The sequence below is a fragment of the Lactuca serriola genome, chromosome 2 (assembly GCF_051521515.1).
Source record: "Lactuca serriola cultivar US96UC23 chromosome 2, Lser_US96UC23_V15, whole genome shotgun sequence".
Taxonomy (NCBI): domain Eukaryota; kingdom Viridiplantae; phylum Streptophyta; class Magnoliopsida; order Asterales; family Asteraceae; genus Lactuca; species Lactuca serriola.
The window spans coordinates 202,364,209-202,391,746 of record NC_136409.1 but is presented as its reverse complement, the minus strand read 5'-3'; the positions used below and the strand labels follow the sequence as shown (position 1 = coordinate 202,391,746).

At 33.3% G+C, this 27,538-nt stretch overlaps 1 protein-coding gene across 1 annotated transcript; it reads right to left on the bottom strand.

The window, feature by feature from the left end:
- Positions 1-23,965: 23,965 nt before the first annotated feature.
- Positions 23,966-26,522, bottom strand: GPAT1 (glycerol-3-phosphate acyltransferase 1). Its single transcript, XM_079026396.1, has 2 exons — positions 25,621-26,522; positions 23,966-24,999 (listed from the first exon to the last, which is right to left on the bottom strand). The coding sequence occupies exons 1-2, from the start codon at positions 26,374-26,376 to the stop codon at positions 24,091-24,093; spliced, it is 1,665 nt and encodes a 554-aa protein (XP_078882522.1). The 5' UTR covers positions 26,377-26,522; the 3' UTR covers positions 23,966-24,090.
- Between the last annotated feature and the right edge of the window lie 1,016 nt (positions 26,523-27,538).

Genomic DNA, 27,538 nt, shown 5'->3' with positions numbered 1-27,538 from the left:
TCGTTTATGCTTATTGGTCTGTATCGGAACATGACACCCCGAGTTTTGATTATAATGAAAATACATTTCTTTTATGAAATGCTTCGGTAAACAATGTTTTATCATGTTTTGTTTTTGGGAACGAATTCCGCAACTCTTTCAAATCAAAAGGATTTACTCTGAAAATATTTAAAAGCATAAATGAAAATCGGTCTTTTCTGGCCGAGATTTTAGGGATGTCACAGTTGGTATCAGAGCATTAGTTTAAGCGAACTAGGAATTTGTTGGATTTCTAGACTTAAACTTAGAATGCTAAGTGAAGTTTTGAGATGCGTGTCTGTTATGTTTTAGACACGAGCACTAGTTTATTTTAGGAAAGATGCCTAAAATGTTTTATGTGCTAAATGTTATATGTTGCCATATATGATATTATTTGTTCGGATCTATGGTCTGTTGCCGACCGGATCTAGAAACCTTATGTGTGTAGGATTCTAAGCGTACGTCTACGATATTCGAACTAGCATGTAAACGTTTCGGAGTGATAAGGATGATTTGAATATCTATCATGATTGAGGATCTAATTTCACCTTATTTGGTGTGTAGATCAAAATGGTGAGAACAAGAAGTGGAGTTGGAAATGCTAACGAAAACAGGAATCAACCACCAGTGATTGAGCCAATACCTGTCGTAGCAGCAGCACCTGAGCCAATAACCATGGCTGGTGTGCAATTGATGATTCAGACGATGTTGGATCGTCAGATGGATGAAACTAGACGGTTGCTTCAACAGAATCGTGAAGAACTGTCGATTCGTGTGGAAGAGCCTGAACTGAATGAAGGGCACTCGGAAGGTGGAAACTTCAGTGGGTCTATTGGTCAAGCCAACCCACCGATAGTTAGGCAAGATAACCGCGATGGAAGGAATGATGGAATGGGATGCAAGTACAAGGACTTTTTGACTTGCAAACCATCGACCTTCAATGGAAAGGAGGATCCGATTGGGGTTATGGATTGGATCTCCGAAATGGAGCTAGCCTTCATGACGTGTGGCTGCAGAGGTAAGTTGCAAACTATCTATGCAGTGCGTCAGTTCCGAGGTGGAGCCGTTCGTTGGTGGAACACCCTAGGGAAGACTTTGAGCCCTAATGAGCCACTGCAATTGTCATGGGCAGAGTTCTTGGTGCAGTTTAAGCGCAAGTTCTGCTCGGCTCAAAATCTGTTGGAGTTGGAGAATAAGTTTTTGACATTGACGAAGGGTAGCATGTCAGTTGATGAATACACCAATAACTTCACCGATAAGATGGAGTTTGCCTTACGTATCGTTCCAGACGAGCTGACAAAGGTGGATCGGTATGCGAAGGGACTTCCATGGGAGTACGAGGTGCTAGTACGTCAGGCACTTACTCTAGAGGCAGCTATCTGGGCTGCCAAGTCTGTGGAGAACATGATCAAGGGGAGAACCACCATCAAGTTTGAGGTTGGTGAGAAAAGGAAGTTTGAAGGAACATCTGGTTCCAGTAAGAAGAGCAAATTTTCGAAATCCGATTCGAAAAAGTTTGGAGGAAAAGGAGGCGAAGCAAAGTGGTGTGATAAGTGTAGGAAAAAGCACTTTGGGAAATGTAGCGAGGATGTGACCTGCTACAAGTGTGGAAAGGTTGGACATTTTGCCAATGAATGTCCGAACAACAAAAGGATGTGTTTTGGGTGTAATGAAGAGGGGCATATTTTGAAAGACTGTCCGAAGAAGAAGGAGGCAGCGAAGCCCAACATTCCACCAAAGCCGAAGGCGAGAGCCTTCCAGATGACACTTGAGGCTGCGAAAGATGAAGCTGATGTCGCTTCAGGTACCTTTCTCGTAAATGATTTACCTGCTCAAATATTGTTTGATTCTGGAGCCAACTACTCCTTTATTTCGCATGAGTTTGGTAGAAAGCTCGCTTTGCCTATTGATAGACTAGATGATGCTTTATTAGTCGAAGTAGCTAGTGGCAAGTTTGTACCTGTTAGTCATCGTATGAAAAGCATCTTAATTGATCTGAATGGGAATAAGTTTCACGAGGAATTATTGCCTATCGAACTAAATGGTTTCGACATCGTGTTGGGAATGGATTGGCTTAGCGCCAATGATGCCGAAATTTTGTGCAAGAAAAAGATAGTTAAAGTAAACCCGCCTGGAAAAGATTCGTTTATGGTGTATGGGGACAAACGACGAGTGAATTCTGGGATCATTTCTCTAATGAAAGCCAGAAAGTGTTTGACTAAGGGATGTACATCATATTTAGCATTTGTGATTGATGCTAAGAAGGAAAAGAAGGTGATGCAGAGCATTCCAATGGTGTGTGATTATCCGGAAGTATTTCCCGAAGATCTTCCTGGATTACCACCTGATAGACAAGTGGAGTTCAGAATAGACTTGTTACCAGGAACCACGCCAATAGCAAAAGCACCTTATCGATTAGCACCGACGGAGATGAAGGAGCTAATGATGCAACTTCAGGAGTTATTGGACAAAGGTTTCATTAGACCTAGTTCATCGCCCTGGGGAGCTCCGGTGTTATTTGTAAAGAAGAAAGATGGAAGTATGAGAATGTGCATCGATTACAGAGAGTTGAACAAGGCAACAATAAAGAATAGATATCCGTTGCCGAGGATTGATGACCTGTTTGATCAATTGCAAGGTTCGAGCTATTTCTCGAAGATCGACCTAAGGTCAGGATATCATCAGCTGAAAGTAAGAGAGCAAGATATCGAGAAGACTGCATTCAGAACTAGATATGGACACTACGAGTTCTTGGTTATGTCGTTTGGACTAACCAATGCTCCAGCAACGTTCATGGATTTGATGAATAGGGTTTGTAATCCTTTCCTTGATAAATCCGTGATAGTGTTCATAGACGACATTCTGATCTACTCGAAAAGCCAGGAGGAGCATGGCAGACACTTGCGAGAAGTGTTAGAAGTCTTGAAGAAGGAGAAGTTGTATGCAAAGTTCTCCAAATGTGATTTTTGGATTCGTGAAGTCCAATTCTTGGGTCACGTGGTCAACCAAGAAGGGATAATGGTTGATCCAGCGAAGATTGAGGCTGTGATGAAGTGGGAACAACCGAAAAGTCCCACGGAGATTCGAAGCTTTTTAGGATTAGCCGGATATTACCGAAGGTTTATCCAAGGCTTTTCTTCGATTGCTACTCCATTGACAGCTTTGACCCACAAAGGAGCTACTTATGCTTGGAGTGATAAGCATAGAGAAGCATTCGAGAAGTTAAAGAAGAAGCTATGTGAGGCACCGATACTTTCTCTACCCGATGGAGTTGAAGACTTCGCTGTTTATAGCGATGCGTCTGGGGTTGGATTGGGTTGTGTTTTGACCCAAAGAGAAAAGGTGATAGCATATGCGTCTCGACAGCTGAAAGAGCATGAAAAGAATTACCCGACTCATGATTTGGAGTTGGCAGCGGTAGTTTTCGCTCTAAAAATATGGAGGCATTACCTCTATGGCACGAAGTGCAAACTTTTCACTGATCATAAGAGTCTCCAATACCTCTTTAATCAGAAAGAATTGAATATGAGGCAACGACGCTGGCTAGAATTACTTAAAGACTACGACTGTGGGATACTTTACCACCCCGGTAAAGCTAATGTTGTTGCTGATGCTCTCAGTCGGAAAGTCAATCTTGAAAGGAAAAGGCCAAGAGCGTTGAGAATTGAAGTTGTCTCGACTATTGTGGAAAGTATAAAGAAAGCTCAAGAGGAAGCTTCTGAGAAAAATGATCGAAAGGAGGAACGTTTGGGTAAAACGTTGGTGTTTGGTACTAACGGTCATGGACTGAAGGTATTCCAAGATCGTATTTGGGTACCTAAGTCAGGAGGAATTAGGGATCTTCTGATGGAAGAAGCTCACAAAACCATGTACTCAATTCATCCGGGTAGCACTAAAATGTATAGGGACCTGAAACCCTACTACTGGTGGCCGACGATGAAGCTTGATGTTGCAAAGTATGTGGTCGAGTGTGTGACTTGTGCGAGAGTCAAGACACAACATCAGAAACCTTACGGGAGTTTAGAACCATTGCCTGTGCCTATGGGTAAGTGGGAAGACATTGCTATGGATTTTGTCACTAAACTGCCCAGAACAAAGAATGGTCACGACATGATTTGGGTGGTCGTTGATCGATTCACTAAGAGTGCGCATTTCATAGCGGCCAGGGAGAAATGGTCTATGGAAAAGCTTGCGAATTCTTACGTGAAGGAAATTGTGAGGCTTCACGGTGTTCCGTTAACGATTGTATCGGATCGTGATAGCCGTTTCACCTCAAGGTTTTGGAAAAGTCTACAAGAGGAAATGGGTACCAAGTTATGTTTAAGCACAGCTTACCATCCGCAGACTGATGGTCAGAGTGAAAGAACAATACAAACACTTGAAGATATGCTGAGAGCATGTACCTTGGAATTCCTAGGTAATTGGGATGAACATTTACCGTTGGTAGAATTTTCCTATAATAATAGTTTTCACTCGAGCATTAAGATGACACCTTATCAAGCTTTGTATGGACAGAAGTGTCGTACGCCGTCTTGTTGGCTTGAGGCTGGGGAAAAGCAGTTTATGGGACCGGAGATGGTTCATCAAACTGCTGAAAAGTTGAAAATAATTAGGGAAAGAATGTTAGCAGCTCAAGATCGTCAAAAGAGCTATGCTGACAAGAAGCGAAGACCGATGACTTTTGAGGTTGGAGATTCGGTTTTGCTTAAAGTCTCGCCGTGGAAGGGACTTATAAGATTTGGAAAAAGGGGAAAGTTGAGTCCAAGGTTTATTGGACCGTTTAAAGTCCTTCAGAGGATTGGGAACCAAGCTTACAAGCTCGAATTACCCGAAGAACTGAATGGAATTCACAACACTTTTCATGTGTGTTATTTAAGGAAGTTCACGGGAGAAGTTCCCGATATAATTCCAATTTCTGAATTGAGAATTGATGAGAACAAAAGGTTGATTGAAGAACCAGAGGCAATTGTTGACCGAAAGACTAAGAAGTTGCGACGCAAAATGGTTGGGTTAGTGCTTGTCCGATGGAAACACACGAATGGGCCGAATCTCACCTGGGAGACGGAGAGTGACATGTTGAGTCGCTATCCGCATTTGTTTGTTGATGTGTGATTCCGGGGACAGAATCATTCTAAGGTGGAGAGAATTGTAACGCCTGTGTTTCCGGGCTTGCCATTTTTAGCAATGTAATGGTCTAGGTTAACCTTTGTAACCCGTTTTGAAATAATAAGATTGTATTATTTGAGTATTATGTGTTTTGTGCTTAATTGCTTAATTATGTGGTTTGATTAATTAAGAATAAAAATAAGCGTCAAAATTTAAGTGTAAAATAAACTTAATATCTTTGGTTAATGTTGTAGTAATTGAAACGAGGTTTCCGAATATATATAGAACGCCCAAATCTGACTTCGTATGAGGAAGTTATGATTTATCGAAGTTTCGGCTTAGCGGTGTGCAACCTGTTTTACTCGATTTAAGATCGAGGGGTTTTTAGCCGAAGCAATCTAAATGAGAATCGAAGATCTCATTGTTGGTATCGAAGCGATAAAAAGTTAGGCGAGAACGGACGTCAAACGAAGAAGTTATGAATTTATAACGAAGTTTTTCTGTCGCGGCCTATTAAAAATAAATAATAAAAATAAAGTCGAAATTAGCCGACGGAGTCTAAACGAAAGTTGTAGAGCGTAGTCTCACCTTCGCGTGGATATAAAGAACGTCGAAAACGGAGTTCGTATGAAGAAGTTATGAATTTCCGAAGTTTATTAATCATTTTGTATTTAAATTTAAATCAAAATTCGGAAGCATTATCCGAAGGAGTCACCGATCTGATCCGAGGTACGCCCCGCGTACTCCGAGGGATGTCGACACTCGCACTCGAGCACTTCGGATACGTAAGCAATGACGTTTTGGGCAATATGCCCCGCGTAACGCAGTACGCCCCGCGTACTCCGAGGCTCCAGCCTCCTATAAATAGGAACCGAAGGCAGCCGACCCAATTGCCAATTTCTTCTCTTCTCTCTCCCGTTTTGCATCGTTTTGCGTGCCAGAAATACCCCGAAGCCCCGGTATCATACTCTAGCCCCGAGGCAAGTCCCGAGATCCCGAAGATCCCGAGAAGTGCGGTTCCCGAGTCGAAGCTCTGCCCGCGAGAAGTTCGATTTTTGTGAAGATCTTTTAGATCTGCTGTGGATTACTACTTCTATAAGCCGTAGTGCTGTCGGATCATCTTCTGATCAGGTGAGTGTGTAGTTATTTTCTTTCCAAATACAATAATACGAAGTATTATATATAAAATACGTGCTATGTGTATATATTTGGTTGTGTTATGTGTGAATGAGTATTCACTCTCTTCTATCTTATAGATCTGCTTATTTCTTTATGAGATATGTGTTATGTGTGTGTGTGCCTCATCTGTTATGTGATATATGTGTTGATTAAAGCATGCTATACAGGTTTTCTTTAAACTATGTATACAAATGTATATTTTTATCTACTAATATGTTGGGTAGAACATGGGTAGACAGTTGGTGTGTAATAAACAAATGAGAGGCCTCGTTGTTGTTTGATTGAGTCATCTAGCGGAGTTTAGATGACGACCACTGGCTATTCTAGACAGTCTTGTGGAAACATTAGCAGGTTCGCCACCTGTAGGTGTTAATGAACTTGGGTGTTCATTCGCTGTACTCCATCCCCCTCATGGTTGCCTTATTTGACTTATATTGCTGAGGTACCCCCGAAGCATGTGTTGTCGCCCCGATGAAATATTCTTAGACTAGGTCCCTTATGTTAGTTGTTTTAGGGACATTAAAGTGAGAATAACGGGAATGGGTAATTGGGTTATTGTTGGTTGGTGAAAATTAAATATGATGTTTATTGTGGGTTGAAAACCCTATATGCTCACCAGGCTCCCAAGCCTGACCCACTCAGTTTTAAATTGTATTACAGGAAGTGGCGGAAGGGCATGAGATGGATGAACCATCAAGTTGTTTTGTTTACAAGTCTGCATATGTTTATATTTGTTATATGACTTGTAATGTATTCGTTCATGCTTATTGGTCTGTATCGGAACATGACACCCCGAGTTTTGATTATAATGAAAATACATTTCTTTTATGAAATGCTTCGGTAAACAATGTTTTATCATGTTTTGTTTTTGGGAACGAATTCCGCAACTCTTTCAAATCAAAAGGATTTACTCTGAAAATATTTAAAAGCATAAATGAAAATCGGTCTTTTCTGGCCGAGATTTTGGGGATGTCACAGCCGGCTCATTTGCTCTTTTTCTCTCTTCTCTCTCCCGTTTTGCATCATTTTGCGTGCCAGAAGTACCCCGAAGCCCCGATATCATTCCCGAGCCCCGAAGCAAGTCCCGAGGTCCTGAAGATCCCGAAATGTAAGATTCCCGAGCCGAAGCTTTGCTCGCGAGAAGTTCGATTTTTTGTGGAGATCTTCCAGATCTACCGAAGAATACTACTATAAGCCGTAGTGATGTCCGATCATCTTCTGATCAAGTGAGTGTATACTACATTTCATAAACACGATAATAATACAAGTATGGTTTGAGTGTATTAAGTATATTGTTGTTTATATGCGTGAGTGTGTAGTTACTTTCTTCTAACACATAAATATGAAGTATTTGCTATGAAATACGTGCTATGTGTTTATATATTATTTGTCTATTTGAGATGGGCGTGGAATTGATGTTTTATACAACTGTTAAATGATTTAAACTGTGTAAGTATTTATATCTACGAAAATGTTGGGTAGAACTTGGGTAGATGGGATAGTTGGTGACTATGGAGTTAGCGCCTATTGTACAAACCTTGGCGACGATGTGACTTCGTGCCTATTTGATGAACCTTGGCGACTATGGAGTTAACACTTGTTAAGTGAACCTTGGCGACTATGGAGTTAGCGCTTGCTAAGTGAACCTTGGTGACTATGGAGTTAGCGCCTGATAACTATGGATTTAGTACTTGATAAATAAACTTTGGCAGCAATGGATTTCGTGCCAATTCCTTAAGAATAAATGAATGAAGGACAGTTGGTTCTTAGGGTAAAACCTTAAGAAGATAATGGGGATGGGTAATTGGGTTGATCGTTTGCTGATTAAATATAATAATTATATTATTGTGGGTTGAAAACCCTATATGCTCACCAGGCTCCCAAGCCTGACCCACTCAGTTTTATTTTCATTACATGTAATGGCACAAGGGTATAAGTTAGTGGACTTGACGAGAGATTTTGGATTATAGATCAGTAGTTAAATAACTATTGTAAGGTCTATTTTATATTGTTTATGCTTTTGGTCTGTATCGAACATGACATCCCAAGGTTTTATTATTTAATGAAAAATACATTCTCTTTAAGAAATGTTTGGATAAATGGTTATCATATTTTTGTTTTTGGGAACAAATTCCGCAACAGTTTTCTTTAAACGATTACTCTGATTTTAAAAACAAAGCATAAACAAATCGATCTTTTCTGGCCGTGAAATTGGGGATGTCACACTGACCTACCCTTTGGTCCTAAGGACCACTGTCAGGGAAACTAATCCCTACTATACACATAACATACCATACAGATAAATCTCATGACTAAAACACATAACCAGACCAAGATAATTATCACAAAGACCATTATCTTCTAAATACCCCTTTTTGTTGGGTTGACATTGTGGCCTTAGACCCACCCCTACTGGAAGGTAAATCACCTTAATGTCATGCAATGTTTGAATTATCCTCGGCGCACAAGTCGACTCCCTTCGACTCCTCGATTCCTACACGACAGCCTTCAAGTCAACACACAACACGTGCAACCCTAAACATGGTTAGTCCAAGTCCAGTCAAACTCAACTTCAAGTTGACTCGACTCGCCGAGTTGGGTCGTCAACTCATCGAGTTCCTAACCCTTTACTTGTCCTTATCCACGTCTTGACTCGTCGAGTTTGGCATTGACTCGACGAGTTCCTCTCTTGTATGAACATCACATGTAACTCATCCGACTCGACGATTTGTATGAACACTCATCGAGTCCACCTTCTTTTGATGAACAAGTCCTGTCCTCGACTCGCCGAGTTGCATGAACAACTCGTCGAGTTCATATTCAAACTTAAAAAGATTGCCTTGGACTCGCCGAGTCTGTTATAGTACTCGTCGAGTCCCATGAACTCCAGGTCTAAAATTACGTCCAATGCGTTGGGTCACTCTTTCTGTCCGGTTACAACCCTTCTAACACTCAACTGAGTTCGTTTGATCTTCAACAGATATGGGACTCAAAACCTTGGACTCGTCAAGTCCCAGGAACGGACTCGCCGAGTCGGTCACGTCCACACTCTAAATCCTCGATTTCTAGTGTACAACCTTTGATCAAAAGATAGATCCAAGCTTCTACAATAGATCTAGCACGTAAAGTTACAAACTTTACGTGCTTGCATGGGACTTTGAGCTCAAAAGGACATAAAACAAGTTCTTATGATGCATGGGACCTTTCATGGGTGCAAAAGCAGTTCCCAACTGCCTTGTGACTCCCTTAATGACGTGATTCAGAAGCTCTAACCCCCAACCATGTTTGCAACCTTGGTTGGCCATCAAAAATGGCTTATAAAAGCCCTAAATCACGCCAAAAAGGGATATAACAAAAGAAAGAGCAAGGTTACAACTTTTTGCCTTCAATGAACTGTAGAAGGTGCACAAACTCGGGTTCCCTTGGTCTTTACTTGCTTCCTCAAGATTTTCTCCTTCCTTCTTAAGACCACAAGCACCAAAATCCACCAAGAAGGCTTAGATTGCTTCAATAACGACTAGGGTTTTAGTGAGAGGTGTTCTGGGAGCATAAGGGATGTTGTGGCCGTCATAACATTGTTTAAATAGGGGTGCAAACCTTCGGATTAGGGTTTTTGTCCAGACAGGGTCTACTCGTCGAGTCCATCACTTAAATCCCGCGTCCCGTGCCACTTCTACTCGGCGAGTTGGTCCTTCAACTCGCAGAGTCCAAGGCCAAAAATACAAAATACTTAGAAAGAAATACGTACCAAGACCCAAGTGCTACAAATATAATCATTTATATAGAGTTATTTTTAACTATTGTTATTGTAAGTTATTTAAAGCTAATTATTTGAAAATTTTTAACGATTATAAGAATATCTTTAGGAAATATTTTAGTTAAATTAATATTACAATTTAGTTTTTGCATTTAACACTATAATTTATCATTTTTAACTATTCACAAAATATTGTTTAGATTTTTTAAGTGGAATGAAAATTGATATTGAAGTTGACATTGTAATGTTATATTTAAATTAACAATTTAAGTATTTTGTCCAAACTGTCCAAAAGTTGTAGCTTTAAATTGATAATGGTTTACATACAACAACATATTAAATCTAATAAATTAAGTATAATATGTTGAAAGTTAAATACATAACTTTATAATTAGAAGTGAAAATATTATTTTAATATTGAAATTTAGTCTATTTATGATTACACTTTAGGTTTGATACTTATTTAACCTTATTAACCAACTTATAATCATTATTAGAAAGACACTATAATTTATCACTTTTAACTATTTACAAAATATCCTTTAGATTGTTTAAGTTGAACTAAAATTTATATTTAAGTTGATACTGTAAGGTTATATTTAAATTAACAATTTAAGTATTTTATACAAATTGTTCAAAAGTTGTAGCTTTAAAATGATAATGGTTTACATACAACAACATATTAGACCTAATAAATTAAATATAATATGTTAAAAGTTAAAAACATAACTTTATAACTAGATAAAAATATATTCTTTTAATATTTAAATTTAGTTTGTATATGATTACACTTTAGGTTTTATATTTATTTAACCTTATTAACCAACTTATATCATTATTAGAAAGAAATTGAAAAGTCATGGGAGTTTTAAATGAATGTGGTGAAAGAAAAAATGCTAGCTTTATAAGTATACTAGACGAATTCTCGTGCGTTGCGCAACAAAGATTAAAATTATATTGTTAAAATATTGAAAAATATATGTTTAAAATGGTTATGTTATTGACATTATTTTGAGATAATATTTTTACACACACACACACACACACATATATATATATATATATATATAATCTCTATTATTGTGAACAATAATATTCATTGACATCAACCCACATTCCTCATTAATTAATAGAATTAAATATAATTATCTATTTAGTATTATTTTTAACAATTATTATTATTGATTAATTATATTTTCACTTATGCGATTATTTTCTAATTTCAATAATGATGTTCATTTAAAATACAATTTGTTTATAACTAATGTAATTTATAATTTGATGTTATTATCATTTAAAATTGTTATTCATTAGTTTTAAACCACTTATTATTAATAATAAGTTAAAGAAGACTTTTAAGAAACACTTAATATTGTTATTAAAATGTGAAACATACACTAAATAATAAAGTGATAAGATAGACAATTTGAATTTCAAAAGAAACTTGCATGGATAATACGCCATATCCATGTAATTTGATTTTATTATTTATAATTATTGCTTATTAATTTTAAAACCACTTGTTATTATTAATAAGCGAAAGAAACTTTTAAAAAACACTTATTATTATAATTAAAATGTTAAACATATACTAAAATATAAAGTGATAAGATAGACAATTTGCATTTTAAAAAATATACATAATATGGATAATATGTCATATCCATGATTTTTAATTAATTATTGTTTTGAAGCAACATGAGCATACAAACATGTATACAATAGCTAATTAAATATTATATATATCACATTCCATAACTTATGATTGATAACATGAATTTAATCTAATTTAAATTAAAATTTCAACCACAACATACAATGATATTCTTAAAAGAATACTTAAATCAAGAAAATACAAAAAAGAATTAGTATATAACAAACTTACAAATTAAAAACTTCAACATAATAACATGGCTTAAAACATTGTTTAAAGCCCTCAAACCAACACAAAAAACTTTAAACTTGTTTTCTTTGTGAATTTTATATGTGATTTGTATTTATGTATCTACTAAAAAAGATTGACCTTTTTATAGTAGAGTATCTATTAATTGTTTATTAAATATATTTTATAAGTTATAAAACCTTTGAATTGTTAATCATTATTAAGAGACTTTTGAGTGATATTTATAGTAGAGTGATATATATATATATATATATATATATATATATATATATATATATATATATATATATCATTATATGCTTATAAAGCTAGCATTTTTTCTTTCACCACATTCATTTGAAACTCCCATGACTTTTCAATTTATTTCTAATAATGATATAAGTTGGTTAATAAGGTTAAATAAATATAAAACCTAAAGTGTAATCATATATATATGAAAAAGTTCAATTGAGAACCATTATTAATCAGAAAACCAAGGAACTAATCCAAAACGTCGAAATTTAAAGCGATCAACGGCAAGAGGAATGGTTCTAAACTTTTACAATAGACGCACATGCACCAGATTATAACAAAACCCACTTCCTTTTTTTCCTTTAAAAATTTTTTTAGGCCATGTTTTTTATCGAAAAAAAACTCGAGGATACCGTTGTTCACGATTTTTCTTCCTCTTTCCAAAGAGATCAATGATGATATATAGAAAAAAATAATAAATATATCAAAGTTCATGTTTTTTTTATACATTTTAAACATAGATTCATATTCGAGTAAAAAAAACTATGTTTTAGTTCAGATTCATATTGTGAACCTGTTCAGATTCATATTGTGAACCATTTCAGATTCATAGTGTGCATAATAGCAGGTCAGATTCACAGTGTGAATCTGAACTGATCGAGCTTTTTCACATTGTAAATGTTAAATTTGAAATATTACAGTTTAGATTCACAGTGTGAATCTACACTGGTCAAGGTTATTTATTTATTTATTTATTTTTTGAACTTCCTCATATTTATAGTGTGTATAATAGTAAGTCAGATTCACAATGTGAATCTGAACTGATCAAGCTTTTTATATTGTGAATGTTGAAAATTGAAATATTTACAGTTTAGATTCACAGTGTGAATCCACACCGTTCGAGGTTTTTTTTTTGTCGGTGTTGATTTTTATTAATAGAGTACAAAAAATTAATATTTTTGGTATAATTAGTTTTTTTTATAAAAATAAACGTAAATATTAAAAAAAACTAGCAAAATGAAATGGGTACTTTTCGAAAAAAAATCGTTTTTTATATATCAATATGAATCTCTATGGAAAGATGACGAAAATTGAGAACAACGTTATAGTCGGTTTTTTTTGATAAAAAAAAATATGGCCTAAAAGAATTTTAAATGAAAAAAGAGGTGAGTTTTTTTGATAAAAATGTGAATTTTTTGGTATAATCCGGTATCATAACTTTTCATTTTTAATTATTATTGATTTCAAATTTATTAACATGACTTTTATTGTTAATTGTTTAAATGTAGGAATGTATTTGCTCAAAAATAGTGATCGCCTTTAAGAACTAATATATGAAAGAAATTATTCGTACTCATCGCTTAGCGTGGGTAAACGGATAATATATATATATATATATATATATATATATATATATATATATATATATATATATATATATATATAATAAAGAAACATAATTATTGGTTTTCAAGGAACCAATTTTTTTTTCTAGAGCTTATTCTCTATCGAAAAAAAATCTAAAAATATCTAAATTCATATATTAACATTGTGAATGTGAAAAATATTTTTCGGATTCACATTGTGAATTTGACGTAAAAAAAATCGAATTTGATATCATTGGGAAAATGATAAAAAGTTATGAATTTATTTGTTTTTAGTTTTTTTTTGATAAAAAATAAGTTATAAAAGTTGAAAAAAATATTGGTTCTTTGGTTCCTTATGGTTCTATATTGAACATCACCATATATATATATATATATATATATATATATATATATATATATATATATATATAGAGAGAGAGAGAGAGAGAGAGAGAGAGAGGAGGGTTCAATTGAGAAAAAAAAATGTTGAGAATGGGGAAATCATTCTTAACCAATCATTTATTTTTTCCGCAAAAGCCTCTAACGTACTAGCGGAAATGAGAAACGAATGCACATGTGTTTTCCAACAAAACATGTTTCCTTAAACTATGTTAAACATTACCTTAATATATACAAAAACATAGATTTTTTCGTTTTTTTTTTTAATTTTTAAGAAGCTATTTTTATCGAAAAATAATTTTAAATATACCAAAATTCATGATTTTTTATTCTCTACAAATAGACATCCATATTGATATAGTTTTAAGATAAAATAAAAAATTTATTTTTTTTATATTTTCAGCTATCATTATTTACAAGTGAATAAAAATGAATCAGGTTTTTACTACAATACATTCGTTATTCAGTTATGAATAAAAACTATGATTATTTTTTTTTACAATTTAAGTATCATTCATATATGAATATAACATATACTAAACATAGTATATTCATATTTAAATATTAGACGATGCATTCACTTGTGAATATTACATAGTATATTCACTTGTGAATGTTAGATGGTATATTCACTTATGAATATTAGATGATATTTTCATATGTGAATATTACATAGTATTACATGGTGTATCACATGAGAATAGTACATAGTATATTCACTTGTGAATATTAGATCGTATATTCACTTATGAATAATAGTTGGTATATTCATATGTGAATATTGCACAATATATTCATATGTGAATATTGCACAGTATATTCATATATGAATATTAGAAGGTGTTTTCAGAAATATATAATTTTTATATGTTATTCACATATGAATAACATACATACTTGCATATTTGTTTTGTGTTTTAATAATCACATATTGATTCAGGTGAGAAAACATATTCATATATGAATATAACGTGGTAATTTAGTTTATGCATTTCATCAAACAGTTGGAGTGCATACAAGTTAACTTTTTTAAAAATGTGATAAATATGATATTTTGACTATTTAAATCTTACAAAATAGTAGATTGGTAGAGAAATATATGAAAATTTTCAAACAAAAAATGATTTGATCTTTTTCTAACCTTAATTTCGATGTTATATTTGATGATCGATGTTGAATGAATGATATGAATTGAATTTTTTGTTGATTATTGATGATGTTGATCTAATGATGTTGGAAGTATAATTAATCATAGATGTTGAAGATATGCTCGTATTCAAGCAGAATTGAAGGTTGGATTGAAAGAGCAAAAAACGAATTTTTGTTGTCAACTGTTGAATGCTGTTGATAAACATGTTATTGACGAAGATCGATTATTGATTAACACAGGATGACGTTGATCGATGATTTAATTGAAGAAATCTGGATGATTGTTGAAGGTTGGAGGAGAAATTTGGATGATAACGATCGATTAGAATGAATTTCAATTATTATCTAATTCTCTACACTTACGTATTTGTGATTAAAGACTATTATATCATATTTACAAGTTTGCTATCGTGTCTTTTTATGCTTAAATTAAATGAGTGGCTGAGAATGATTCCCCCATTCTCAACCTTTTTTATTTTCTCAATTGAACTCACATCTCTCTCTCTCTCTCTCTCTCTCTCTCTCTCTCTATATATATATATATATATATATATATATATATATATATATATATATATATATTATCCGTTTACCCGCGCTAAGCGATGGATACGAATAATTTCTTTCAGAAATTAGTTCTTAGAGGCGATTACTATTTTTGAACAAATACATTCCTACATTTAAACAATTATCAATAAAAGTCATGTTAACAAATTCGAAATCAATAATAATTAAAAATGAAAAGTTATAATTATTTACAAATGTACATGAACATATAATTGATTGTGCATTATTAATTGTCCAATACTTATTTATACGCCACATGTGATGGATAGACTTTATTGTCGTTATTAATTGTGCTAAACAGTGGGTGATGAATAGTTTGTTTCGTCAATTAGTTTTTTTTATTGAGAATGTTTATTTGAAATATGAAATTTGATGATGGAAATGTATCTTTTAGTTTGACAAAAAAATATATTTAATGTGAGACGGAGTCGGATGGCGCATACGATTATCGTTTCAGGAAATTGTTTTTTTTTTTTTTTTTTTTTTTTTTTTTTTTTTTTTTTGCGATTGTCTTCTTTTCGGGGGACACTTTAGGTTCTAAAAGTGTGGAAAAATGCAAGAAATGGCAACGAAGTTAATATGTTTTTTTATAGCATCCTACTTATGATTGTACTGCACGGCTAAAATTGAAATTAAAGTACAATTTTTAAAAAAAAATGAAAACTAATTTAAAAAAGTTTAAGCGAAGTAATTAAAATATGATGTTATATTACACAAAAAATGTATGTAAATTGCTATTCTTACATTTAGCCGGTCAGGGCATAACACTTTAAACATGGACCAAAATCACAATAGTGCTAGTAGTAAATAAGTACATTGTTATTCAAACAACCCCTCCTTCAAAAGCCCCTCCAATACCTAGAGGTACATAAATACCGGTTTACACATATTTGGTTATTCTGAAAACCAAATTAAAAAAAAAAAGCATGTTATAGTAAAACTGGATTCGGTTATAATTAGTTTGGGTTTTTAAGAAGTGAAATTATGTCAAAAAAATATGTTTTTCTTGGTTAAAGAAATCGGGTTTTTTTAGAAAAACTGAAAAAAAAAAGGTTTTAAGTTTTTGAAAAACCTATATTAAACCGCCAGTTAGGATTTCACTGGATCGGTTTAAAAAAACGGTTATAGAAAACACATATTTCGGTTTTTGGGGCTGTAACGACTACATCAAAAAAAGAAAAAAAATGATTTCTTCTTCATATGTAACGTATAATGTTGTGCACCATAAATAATAAAATATAAGCCCATAAATAATGACTGTGGAAAGTAATAGAAAAAAAAAACCTATTTTGTTATGCACTCATGAGTGTTGTTGTTTTACGAAGTCTTAGAGATAGATATTGAACGCATAACTTGTTACGGGTAGAAGTTATAAAAAATTACTTATATTTTCATCATATTTATGTTTTAGCCAATCAACCCTTACTTTAGGAATGGTGAGCCATCAAACACGAGTTTTGAAAGTTTTCATTCATTCAACAACCAAACACTTTCTGGAATGGAATCATCCTTAATAATAAATAAAGAACTTTTTGCCCAATGTTACATTCTAATTGATTTGACCATATGTCATTTTGTGGTTATTTTCAATTAATTTTCCACATGGCATTTGTTGTTTTTTTTTCATTTTATTAATTTCCACATAATTTTTAAATGTAATAATTGCAATAAATGTAATAATAAATGCATATCAATTTCATTAATTAACTTCATTCTTGTGACATCCTCATTTTCACAGCCAGAAAAGACCGATTTTGTTTATGCTTTATAAAAATCAGAGTACCTCTTTTAATAAAAATGTTGCGGAATTTGTTCCTAGAAAAACATGATAATTGCGTTATCAAAGCATTTCCGAAGAAATGTATTTTTATTCATTTTAAAACTTTGGGATGTCATCGTCAATACATGAACATAAGCATAAACAGAACTTACATTTATTTACACTAATGATCTACATCTCTTTTAAATCTCTCGGTGCAAAGTAGCTTCGTATCGATACATGTGATACAAATAAGATGGAGTGGATCAGGTTGGAAAACCTGGTGAATACATAAGGTTTTCAACCCATAATAATATAATTATTATATTTAAACAACAAACAATCAACCCCATTTACCCATCCCTATTATCTTCCTTACTCTCAAGGGTCTACCCTAAGAGTCATCTATTCGTTCATTCTGAAGTCCTGTGCTTCCAGGGTTTATAAGACAGTCACTAAGTCCATGGCTTCCAATACACTAATTCCATAGTTGCCAAAGTTCATTCATCGGGTACTAAATCCATAGCTACTAGTGTAGGTACTAAGTCCATAGCTACCAACATATATATATATATATATATATATATATATATATATATATATATATATATATATATCAGGTACTAAGTCCATAGCTACCATCGTTTGTCCAATATGCACTAAGTCCATAGCCGCCAATGTTATTGGATACTAAATTTATAGCTGCCAATGTTTACTCACATCATCTTTCATCTCTCGTCATTCATCTACCCATGTTATACCTAACATATTTGTAGATATAAAATAAGTATATAGTTTAAATCATTTAAAACATGTATAAAAAATTTTCATCAGCATAGACAACAAGTATTCAGACAATTTGCACACATAGCACGTAGTTTATATTAAATACTTCATATCTATGTGTAAGATGAAAGTAACTATGCACTCACCTGGTAAGGTGGTGACTCCGCACTCGGACAACACTTCGTTATTCTTAAAACAATTTCCTCGACAAAACCTAGTATCAATATCACTAGGGTTTAGTCTGACGTTAACTGTGACTAATTTAATAGTCTACTATTATTACTATTATATAAGCGTTAACACAATACTTTTCACCCACTATATACAGACGAGGCCAGACATGGAACACCGGAGGGCAGGATCATTTTTTCATATAAACACTTCTAAATCCAACAACCCAAGCAGCCCTCCAAACCGGAACCCCCGTACCGCGAGTGGTTAAAAAGATATTATATGATACTTATATAACCCATATTAATAGCCTAAGTACTTATTATAAGTTCCTAATAACTTTACTATATTGAAATATAAGCTATACTAAAGTTAGGGTAGACGCAGCTCACTAACAACGGGTTTTTCTCAAAACCAGGCTCCGCTGGAGCAGCGTTCCCGAGCCGAAATGCTCTTCTTCTCGGAGCCATAAAGCGCTCTGGGGCTTCCGCCTCGTGCTAGGGAGGTTTCCTAGGCTTTTCGGGGGGTTTCGGGGGCTAGAGAGAGGTTCTAGAGAGAGAGGAAGAAGTAGGAAAGTGTGAGAATGAATGGAGGCCTCACCACTTATTTAGAGGGGCTGGAGGAAGGTTCACATCGTGAATTTTTTATATTCACGTCGTGAGCCAGGCTGGCTACAGCCAGGCGCAACCTAGTGCTGACACGTGGCATCGCACACAGGGTGAAAATCAGCCAATTTTCAAAAATTCATAACTTTTGCATACGAGCTCCATTTTCGACGTTCTTTTTTTTCCACATGTAGGTAAAAACAAGATCTACAACTTTCGTTTTGACTCCGTCAGCTAATTCTCAACCAATCTTAAATTTAACAGTACGAGAAGATTAGACTGTTAAATGACCTTGAAGAATTCATAACTCCTTCATACGGACTCCGTTTTCGTCTGTCTTTTTACCGTTGAGTTCCTATTAATGAGATATTCAACTCTTATTTATGTCACGTAAGCCAAAAACAGTTCGAACTAAAATTCGAGTTTCGGGTCGTGCATTACTAAGCCAAATCTTATAAAATTGATAACTTCCTCATACGAAGTCAGATTTGGGCGATCTTTTTTGTATGTTCTCGGTTTAACGTACACTACAACTTTTGTTTAGATTACTAAAGTAAAAAAGTCTTCTATCATAAATTCACTATTTACGCTTCCCGGTGCCATGCTGGTTTTGCCGCGAAACTTCGACGGACCATAACTTCTTCGTTATAACTCGGATTTCGGCGTTCTTTATATCTACAGAAACCCTGAGACATGTTCTACAACTTGGTTAATATTATTTATTCTAAATAATACTTTTTCAAAAATTCATTTTCGACACTTATTGCCTCTAAATTGTCTAGCCCGGATCTACGGGTATTACAATTCTAATTTCAAATGTTCTAAATTAAAGTTTCATTAGTTTCCTTTGTTTATTTATCTAAATTATTTGTTTAATTTAAAAGAAAAACAAACAATTTAATTTTAATTCAATATTTTTCTATTTTTTTCTTATAAATTCAAACTTTTCAAATGTTTAGAATTTCATATTTTTTCTTTAAAATGAACTCATATAATATATGAGTCTTACACCTAATATAATAATATCTTATTGCAGAATCAATTGTGTCTTCTTACCATCTATCATTGTTAACATCAATCTTGTAGAAAAATTAAATTAACCAAAAATTAATATAAGTGATAATAACAATAAGAATAATTTGCAAACATAGTGTACATACTTCTAGATAAGGGTACAAACTGTTTGAATTGTGATCACTGCATAGATCAAACAAGAAATAAATCAATGATATAATTAATTGAAGAGATACAGAGGCAATGCAAAAAAAAAAGAAGCCAAAAGATTAAAAAAAATATAATTTTATCAATATCACATTTCTTATTGGTTTAAAACCCAAAAAACACACAGATGCACACATACACACAAATATTGTTTAGAAAATGCTTTGCTTTGAAAAATAATTTCAAAGGGACATGAAACTTATCTAGATCTGCTAAGCTTGAAATTCACCTCAGATTCAGATATAAACTTTTTCCAGCCAAATCAGTTCCAATACATAATGTCAAAGACACATAGATACCCAGACAAATGAGTTTCAGGTGGATGAGAAAGTGGCGAGAAGTAGATACATGAAATCAAAGCGTACCTTTAGCATAGTTGATAAATATTATAGATCGTATTTGTTACTTTTGACGTGTTCTTCACCGAGATAATAGAAAATTTTCAATTTACAAATTATTCATTAAACAAATATATAGTAGATAACAAATAATAATACAAATTATTCATTAAACAAATATATAGTAGATAACAAATAATAAATCCATATAGCAGCAATAGTGATTTACCTGTAACACTAGCCAGGGGGATGACCTGCTTCTTCCCAATTCATCTATTCTCTGTTTCATTGATTTTTCTCTGGTTTTCACAGTTAACATGTAGGGTTGCAAGTTTCTGCACAACATGTAAGAAAAACCAACATTCAATCAATACTAATAATATATCTTTGATAATGGAAAAAACATTGAAACATTAGGTGTTTTAGGTAAAAAGGAATCAATAGAATGAGCATACATTCAAAGAAACTCATCCTTTATGACACCCAACACCTAACATGAAAGGCCCTTCTTGTGCTTGAGTTCCTAGATTAGTGAAATCTATGTTACTTTTGGTCTCAGTCCCCTTTTTTTTCAATTTCTGTCTCAACTTTGCATTTTGGTGTTTCTAGCATTCTTTTGGTCTCAACTTTGCATTTTGTTGCTAAAATTTGTTGTTTGCATTCCAAGTCACCACAAAAAAGTACAATTATATTTCCGCATTTATGAAAATAACAAACACATCAGTAAGAGCGTGTGTAAGAGTGTATGAGAGAGAGAGAGAACTATAATATACGAAGAGACGCAAAAATTTTTGTTGTTTGGGCATTCTTCAAGAAGTATGAGTCATCCGCAATCATAACGTGCATGAAGAAATCATTATTAACAAAAAGTTGTAAAAGACAAAATCCCAAGGGATGCAAAGCGAATAGATATGCACATGTTACTTATTTTTCTTAAATATGTATTTATCAAACAAACACATTTTTAATATGATCACAAACTCTTAATTATGGTAATATTGCTACAATATGTTTTATCTTGGAAAATTCCACATAGAAACTACAAAGTAGCCAACACTATCATGTGGTACACAATCCCCTTTGTATACATAAATATGATCATCAAACATCGACCATTTAATATAATCATAACAGAAAAATATTGCAATTGGAAGTCTTGGAATCATGTGGGATTACCTTAAAAAATGAAGACTAACTTGAAGCTTGGGCACATCCTTATATGATACAATGTTGAACACCCCATCAAGACTTATATCTCCTTTCGTGTTTGATCTTGTTATTTTGAACCCACCCTTGTTTAACCAATTGTAATCAGAAAAACGCAGATGCAAATAAAAATCACAACAATTCTTAGAAATGAACAATTAAAAAAAGAATATTGGCAGAAGCCCATTGAAGCCATAATGAAGATTAAGTAAGAACAAGAACATGTCATGAGTCACGAACACAAGAGGCTACAACAATAACCTACAAAAAATTAAGAAGGTAAATTCAAGTGAAAATTTATGTGATTTCATGGTATATACCATACAAAAGACGAAAATCAGAACCCAACCGAGTTTAATAAAAAAAATATCTTAAACATTTCATCGGGCACATGGTAGGCTAAAACTGTAAATATAAGAATCAACATCAAAGGTAGTCTTTAAAATCCTAAGTTAAGAATACCAAATATCATGGCTATACACATAAAGATTTTTCAACTTACCTTGACCTAATATAAGAAACAACATGTATAAGCGGTGGATCTGAATCGATAAACCAAATGATAAACTATGAAGGTAGAGATGAAGTGATTCACGTAACATCATAAACTAAAAGTAATTAGTACTTCTCACCCTTGAGTATAAACATTTCCGTACAGAGGAAATACAACGGATGAATAGATTGACGGATATGCACTGAATCGGGGATGTGGTGCTTTGATCAGATGTGAGGTCCGAGTGGTGTGGTGAGTGGTCCGGTGGGTAGCAATGTTGATGTACAGGAAGGGAGATGAGGAAGAGAATATGGCAATGGTCGTTTTGAGCAGAGAAACAGAAAGAGAGAGACCGAGAGAGAACCATGAGAAACAATTCACGATTTGTTAGAATTGTTTTTGTAAGTGGTTGCAACGTTTCTTTATAAACAGAAGAGAAACATGAGAAAAAGGACTCAAATCCCCAATTTCATGCATCGTATCAAGGAACAAATTTTGAATAAGTCTTTATTTTGACTGATTTAATTTGATGAATGTGAGTTAGGTGCAATATCTAAGCGATAAAATGAGACCATGTATTATAGAATTGTACTTTATGTTTTTATCATTTGTACTACTTAAATTTTAGTATTTGACTATTTGATTTTTGTTGACTAAATAAGATTTTAATGCATAAAATGAGTGTAAATATTGCATAAAGCTTTGTACCTTTTAATTAAAATTCATCATTTGAGGCTAAACGCCTATTAAGGGGTGTGTGTGTGTGTGTATATATATATATATATATATATATATATATATATATATATATATCGTCTTTAATAAATAAAAATAATTTTGCCATTTGTCATCCTCTTATATATTATGTCACATGTAATTTCGTGATAATTTTATATTAAATTATATTTATGTGTCATTTTTTTGTTTTTTCTATTTTATTAAATTTCATATTAATACTTAAAAGTAATATATGAAATAATAAATATATATCCAATTCATTAATGCAACTTTCCTTATAATTTCTAAATTTCTAAATTGAATCAAATTATTTTAGTTGTATATTTATTTAAATTATTAGTTCAAATTAAAAGATAAATAAACACTTCAATTTTGATAGTTAAATATTTTTCTCTTTTTCTTAAATTTTCTAAATTTTTAGATCTTCATGTTTATTTTTTTTAATAAACTCATGTAATATATGGGTCTCACAACTAGTATTTTAATAAAAGATTAGATTTATTTTCCTTTTTTCATGTGTCATCATATTAGATATCATAATTAATGTAATGCCACTTGTCAACAAGTTTATTCACCATTTAAAATTTCAAAATTTAATTGCTCACTCTACTTACATTAAATTAATAACATTAATATAAAAATTTTAATAAAATTAATACAAATTATAAGGGGATAAATAACTCAAAATACACCAAGTTTACATCAAAATTCAAATTTGACATTGTGTTATTTTTGTCTCAAATTTGACATTGTGTATTCTAATTTATTACAATTTTGACCACTTGACCGGTCAACCCGGTTACTTGCTGACGTGAAATGATGACGTGTCAGTTTTGATGACGTGAAATTCTGACAGGACATGCTAACGAAAGAAAATAAATTTTGACCATCACCCCTCTAGGCTTAAATGGGCCCATAAATTTTGATAATTTTGTGACTGCTCCACACATAAATTAGTGTAACGAAGGAAAATAAAAAGAAAAAATTTTATAATACATGAGAGGTTGAACATAAAAACAGTGTTTCAAATAAATATATTCAAAATAATAATTAATGGGAACACCAAAAGACTGATCTTGAAAATACTAAGATACTAATTAACTAGATGGGCATTTTGTACTTTTACTATTATGATCTTCAACGATCCCTTGATTTCCAGCCAACATCAAATACTTATCTCTTCTAGTAAGATTTGTACATTCAAACCCCAAAGCACCTGCAAGTTTTTTCTGAATATAGTTAGCCACTTCATGGCTAGACTTACCTCCAGCACCACATGTAAGTTCCTTAGCCAATTTTCCAAGCACTTGAACATGGTAGGTTGGCCTAGGGTTCATCAGAAAGAAAATAGGGTCCAAACACTTGAGCCCACTAGCCGTTGTCCCATAGAACATGGTCACATGTGTGTTCATCGCAACTGGCACAATCTCATCGGTTAACTCTGCGAACAATGAGCTGAACCTCAACAAATAAGGCTCCCTACAAGTTGTCCCTTCAGGGCAAACAACCAAATCACCTTCGCTCAGTAGCTTGTGCATGGTTTCTCCGTCTATCTTTCTGTCTCTTGTTAACCTAACAGTTTTTATCGGTGAAATCATCTCCGACATCTTGCTTAGGCTGTAAGTAACAGCTGTCAACGGCTTTCCGATGGTCATTGTTAAGAAGACAGGGTCCAAAAGGGTTCGATGTGTGCAAACAAAGAGAACACCGTTTCGTTTGTTTTTCTTTTCCCATGAGTAATCACAACCTTCAATCTTTATATTTACGCCTGTTGAACCTCCTATGATGCGTGCGATGTGGTAAGGCAAGTAGATGCCTGCACAAAGCCTGACAATTGCAAGCAGAATGCCAAGAGGAAACCATAGAAACATGCATAAGGTCGCTAATGGTGTTGGGAAGAAGGCTAGCCTTCCATCATGGAAGACTAAAGGCTTCGGGTACTTTTCTCTTGGCATAATTGTTCTTGCACTCTTCTTTCCATCTTCTTTTGTCACCACATAAGCTTCCTGTGATCAGTTGTTGTAAAAAGGTTAATGGATATCGCTTCAAGCCAAGAATTCGGTAGCACAATTGGCTATAACTAATTTATAATTATTACTAGTATTTTTTTTTTTTTGGCTTTTGGGGATCGGCAAATCTCAAACCGACAATCGTTAAATCAAAAGACTTCATGAATAAAAAGTTTGGTTAAAAGAAAACCGTGACGGTCTTTTATCAAAAAGGTTAGGGTAAGAAAAGGATTTTGAAGGTTCAAGATAGAATGTAATTAACGTATTATTCGATTTTTCTTGTCAACAACCTAAATAGAAAATACGTAAATAAAAAGTTGCAACTTTTTCACAAAAGACTTCATAAAGTTAAGGCAACTTTCATATAGAAAGTGATATTTAAAGCCTAAAAGTATAACCTCCAAGATTTCGACACATAGAAAATGCATAATTAATGTGGTAAAATTAATATGGTAGGGTCATTTGGCAAAAGTATTATTAATTGATCAGTAAACTTATGAATGAGAAACTTACCATTCATGAAAAGATTGAAAAATAAAAAGAAAGCAATAGAGACTTTGATCAAGAATAGTTTGAATAAAATTGGTTTGAGTTAATAATTCAAGAAATCACACATACCTTGCATTGGGAGATAAAGAGTTGATCATGAAGACCACTACTTCCAATACCAATATCCGGTTTTTTCTCATTTTGAAACAATTCTTTCACCGCCTTATGCTTTACAAGTACACCCGAACTTGACACAAAACCACTAAAATATTTCCCAACACTATGCAACTCGGTCCCCCTCACATCATCAACACTCAAATATTCTTTACAAAATCCTTCAACCATCACTCTTGGCACCCTCGTAAAGATCATTACCCTACTTTCAAACCTTCTCGCTGACACAAAGAACTCATGAACTTGCAGGTTCAAGTTCTCAAGGTAAAACTTGGGCAAAACTGCCCTCCCTGCGTTCTCCATGTCCTTCAACTTAAGCCCACAAAAGGTGATGAATATCATTAGCCTTAGACCTAGCTCATGATCTAGAACAAATAACAAAGGATACGATAACAACAAGATGAATGCCCTGAGTATGCTACCACCTTCAAAAGCAACCAACATGAAGTATGGAAAGAAAGACTTTGAGTTTAAGAGTATGGTGTTTTGAATGTCACAGACTATGGTTTGTTGTTGATCTTTTTTAAAACAACATGATGTGAAGCTAGGGAACAATGGAAACTGGTGGTGTGGTGATTTTTGAGGTGGGTGGTTTCTTAATAAGAAAAAGCCATGGTTTTTAACTTTCATTGCGGCTCTGTAACATGAGTTAGCTAGCAGCTGGTATACAGCCCAGTCTGCTAACCTGAGAAACACCATAAGGAAATCCATCGATCTGTGTGTGTGTGTGTGTTTTCTTGAGAGAGAGAGAGAGAGAGAGAGAGAGAGAGAGAGAGAGAGAGAGAGAGAGAGAGAGAGAGAGAGAGAGAGAGAGAGAGAGAGAGAGAGAGAGAGAGAAGGAGGTATGTTGTGAATGTGATGAGGGAACGTAGGAAGAGATGAAGAGGATAATTTATAGGAGTACTTATTAATTAGAAGGGTGCAAAGGGCAGTTGACAAAAGAAGTTAGTTTTACGTTTTCTTGATTAATTTTCTTCTTTTAATATAAAATTAAATTAAAAGATGCAGGATAATGGTTAGTTGGTTACCCATACCAGTAACATTAATTGCTTGCTAGCTAGCTCAATATAATCTTGATTTACTCTCTGGCGTTTGACTTTCTATACTATATCTTATTAATGATTTGTTTTCTTATATTGACTTTTAGTAAAACACAACAAAAAACATTTTATTTCAAAATCAACATTATCAAGCTTATATAGACAAAGAAAAGGAAAAAACAAACCACCCTGACAGGATATATATATATATATATATATATATATATATATATATATATATATATATATATATATATATATATATATATATATATATATATTATCAAGGGCAGTAAATTAACAATGGCCACATGAAAGTGAAACATACAAATAAAGCAACATAAAAGTTACACCATATATGTAGTTAAATTTTAATTGAACACCAAAATAATTTTGTTAAGCCTTAGTTTCACCGATTAGGGTTATCAGTTACTCGGATAAAACCGAAGTATTCAATCAGATAATTTGTATTGATCTGATGAGTATAATATATTTGGATTTGTGGATTAGTTTGAACCAAACTCGAACTATTAGTATATAGATTTTCGATACTAAAATAAAAATCGAACAGTCCAAACAAACTTAATAACAACGGTGCATTTATTTATTTATAATTTATATATTAAATTATTAATTGGTTCCCAAATAAAAAGCTTGTACTAATATACTTTGTTGTCATAACTAAACTATTTGTTTTTATATTTTACTAGAGTTGAGTAAGATGACATATGATTGAATAATTTGTGGATTTAACTTGACAACTCAAGTTTGGTAACGTTAAAGATATTTATATTTTGTAATGTCCCAGCTTTTAAAACCGAATTGTGAAAAAT

Bases quoted from the DNA above. Each gene is read 5' to 3' on its own strand.
- GPAT1 (XM_079026396.1), bottom strand. From the start codon at position 26,376: ATGGATTTCCTTATGGTGTTTCTCAGGTTAGCAGACTGGGCTGTATAC. The intron at 25,000-25,620 runs GTATGTGTGATT...AACTGATCACAG, and splicing joins TCTTTATCTCCCAATGCAAG to GAAGCTTATGTGGTGACAAA.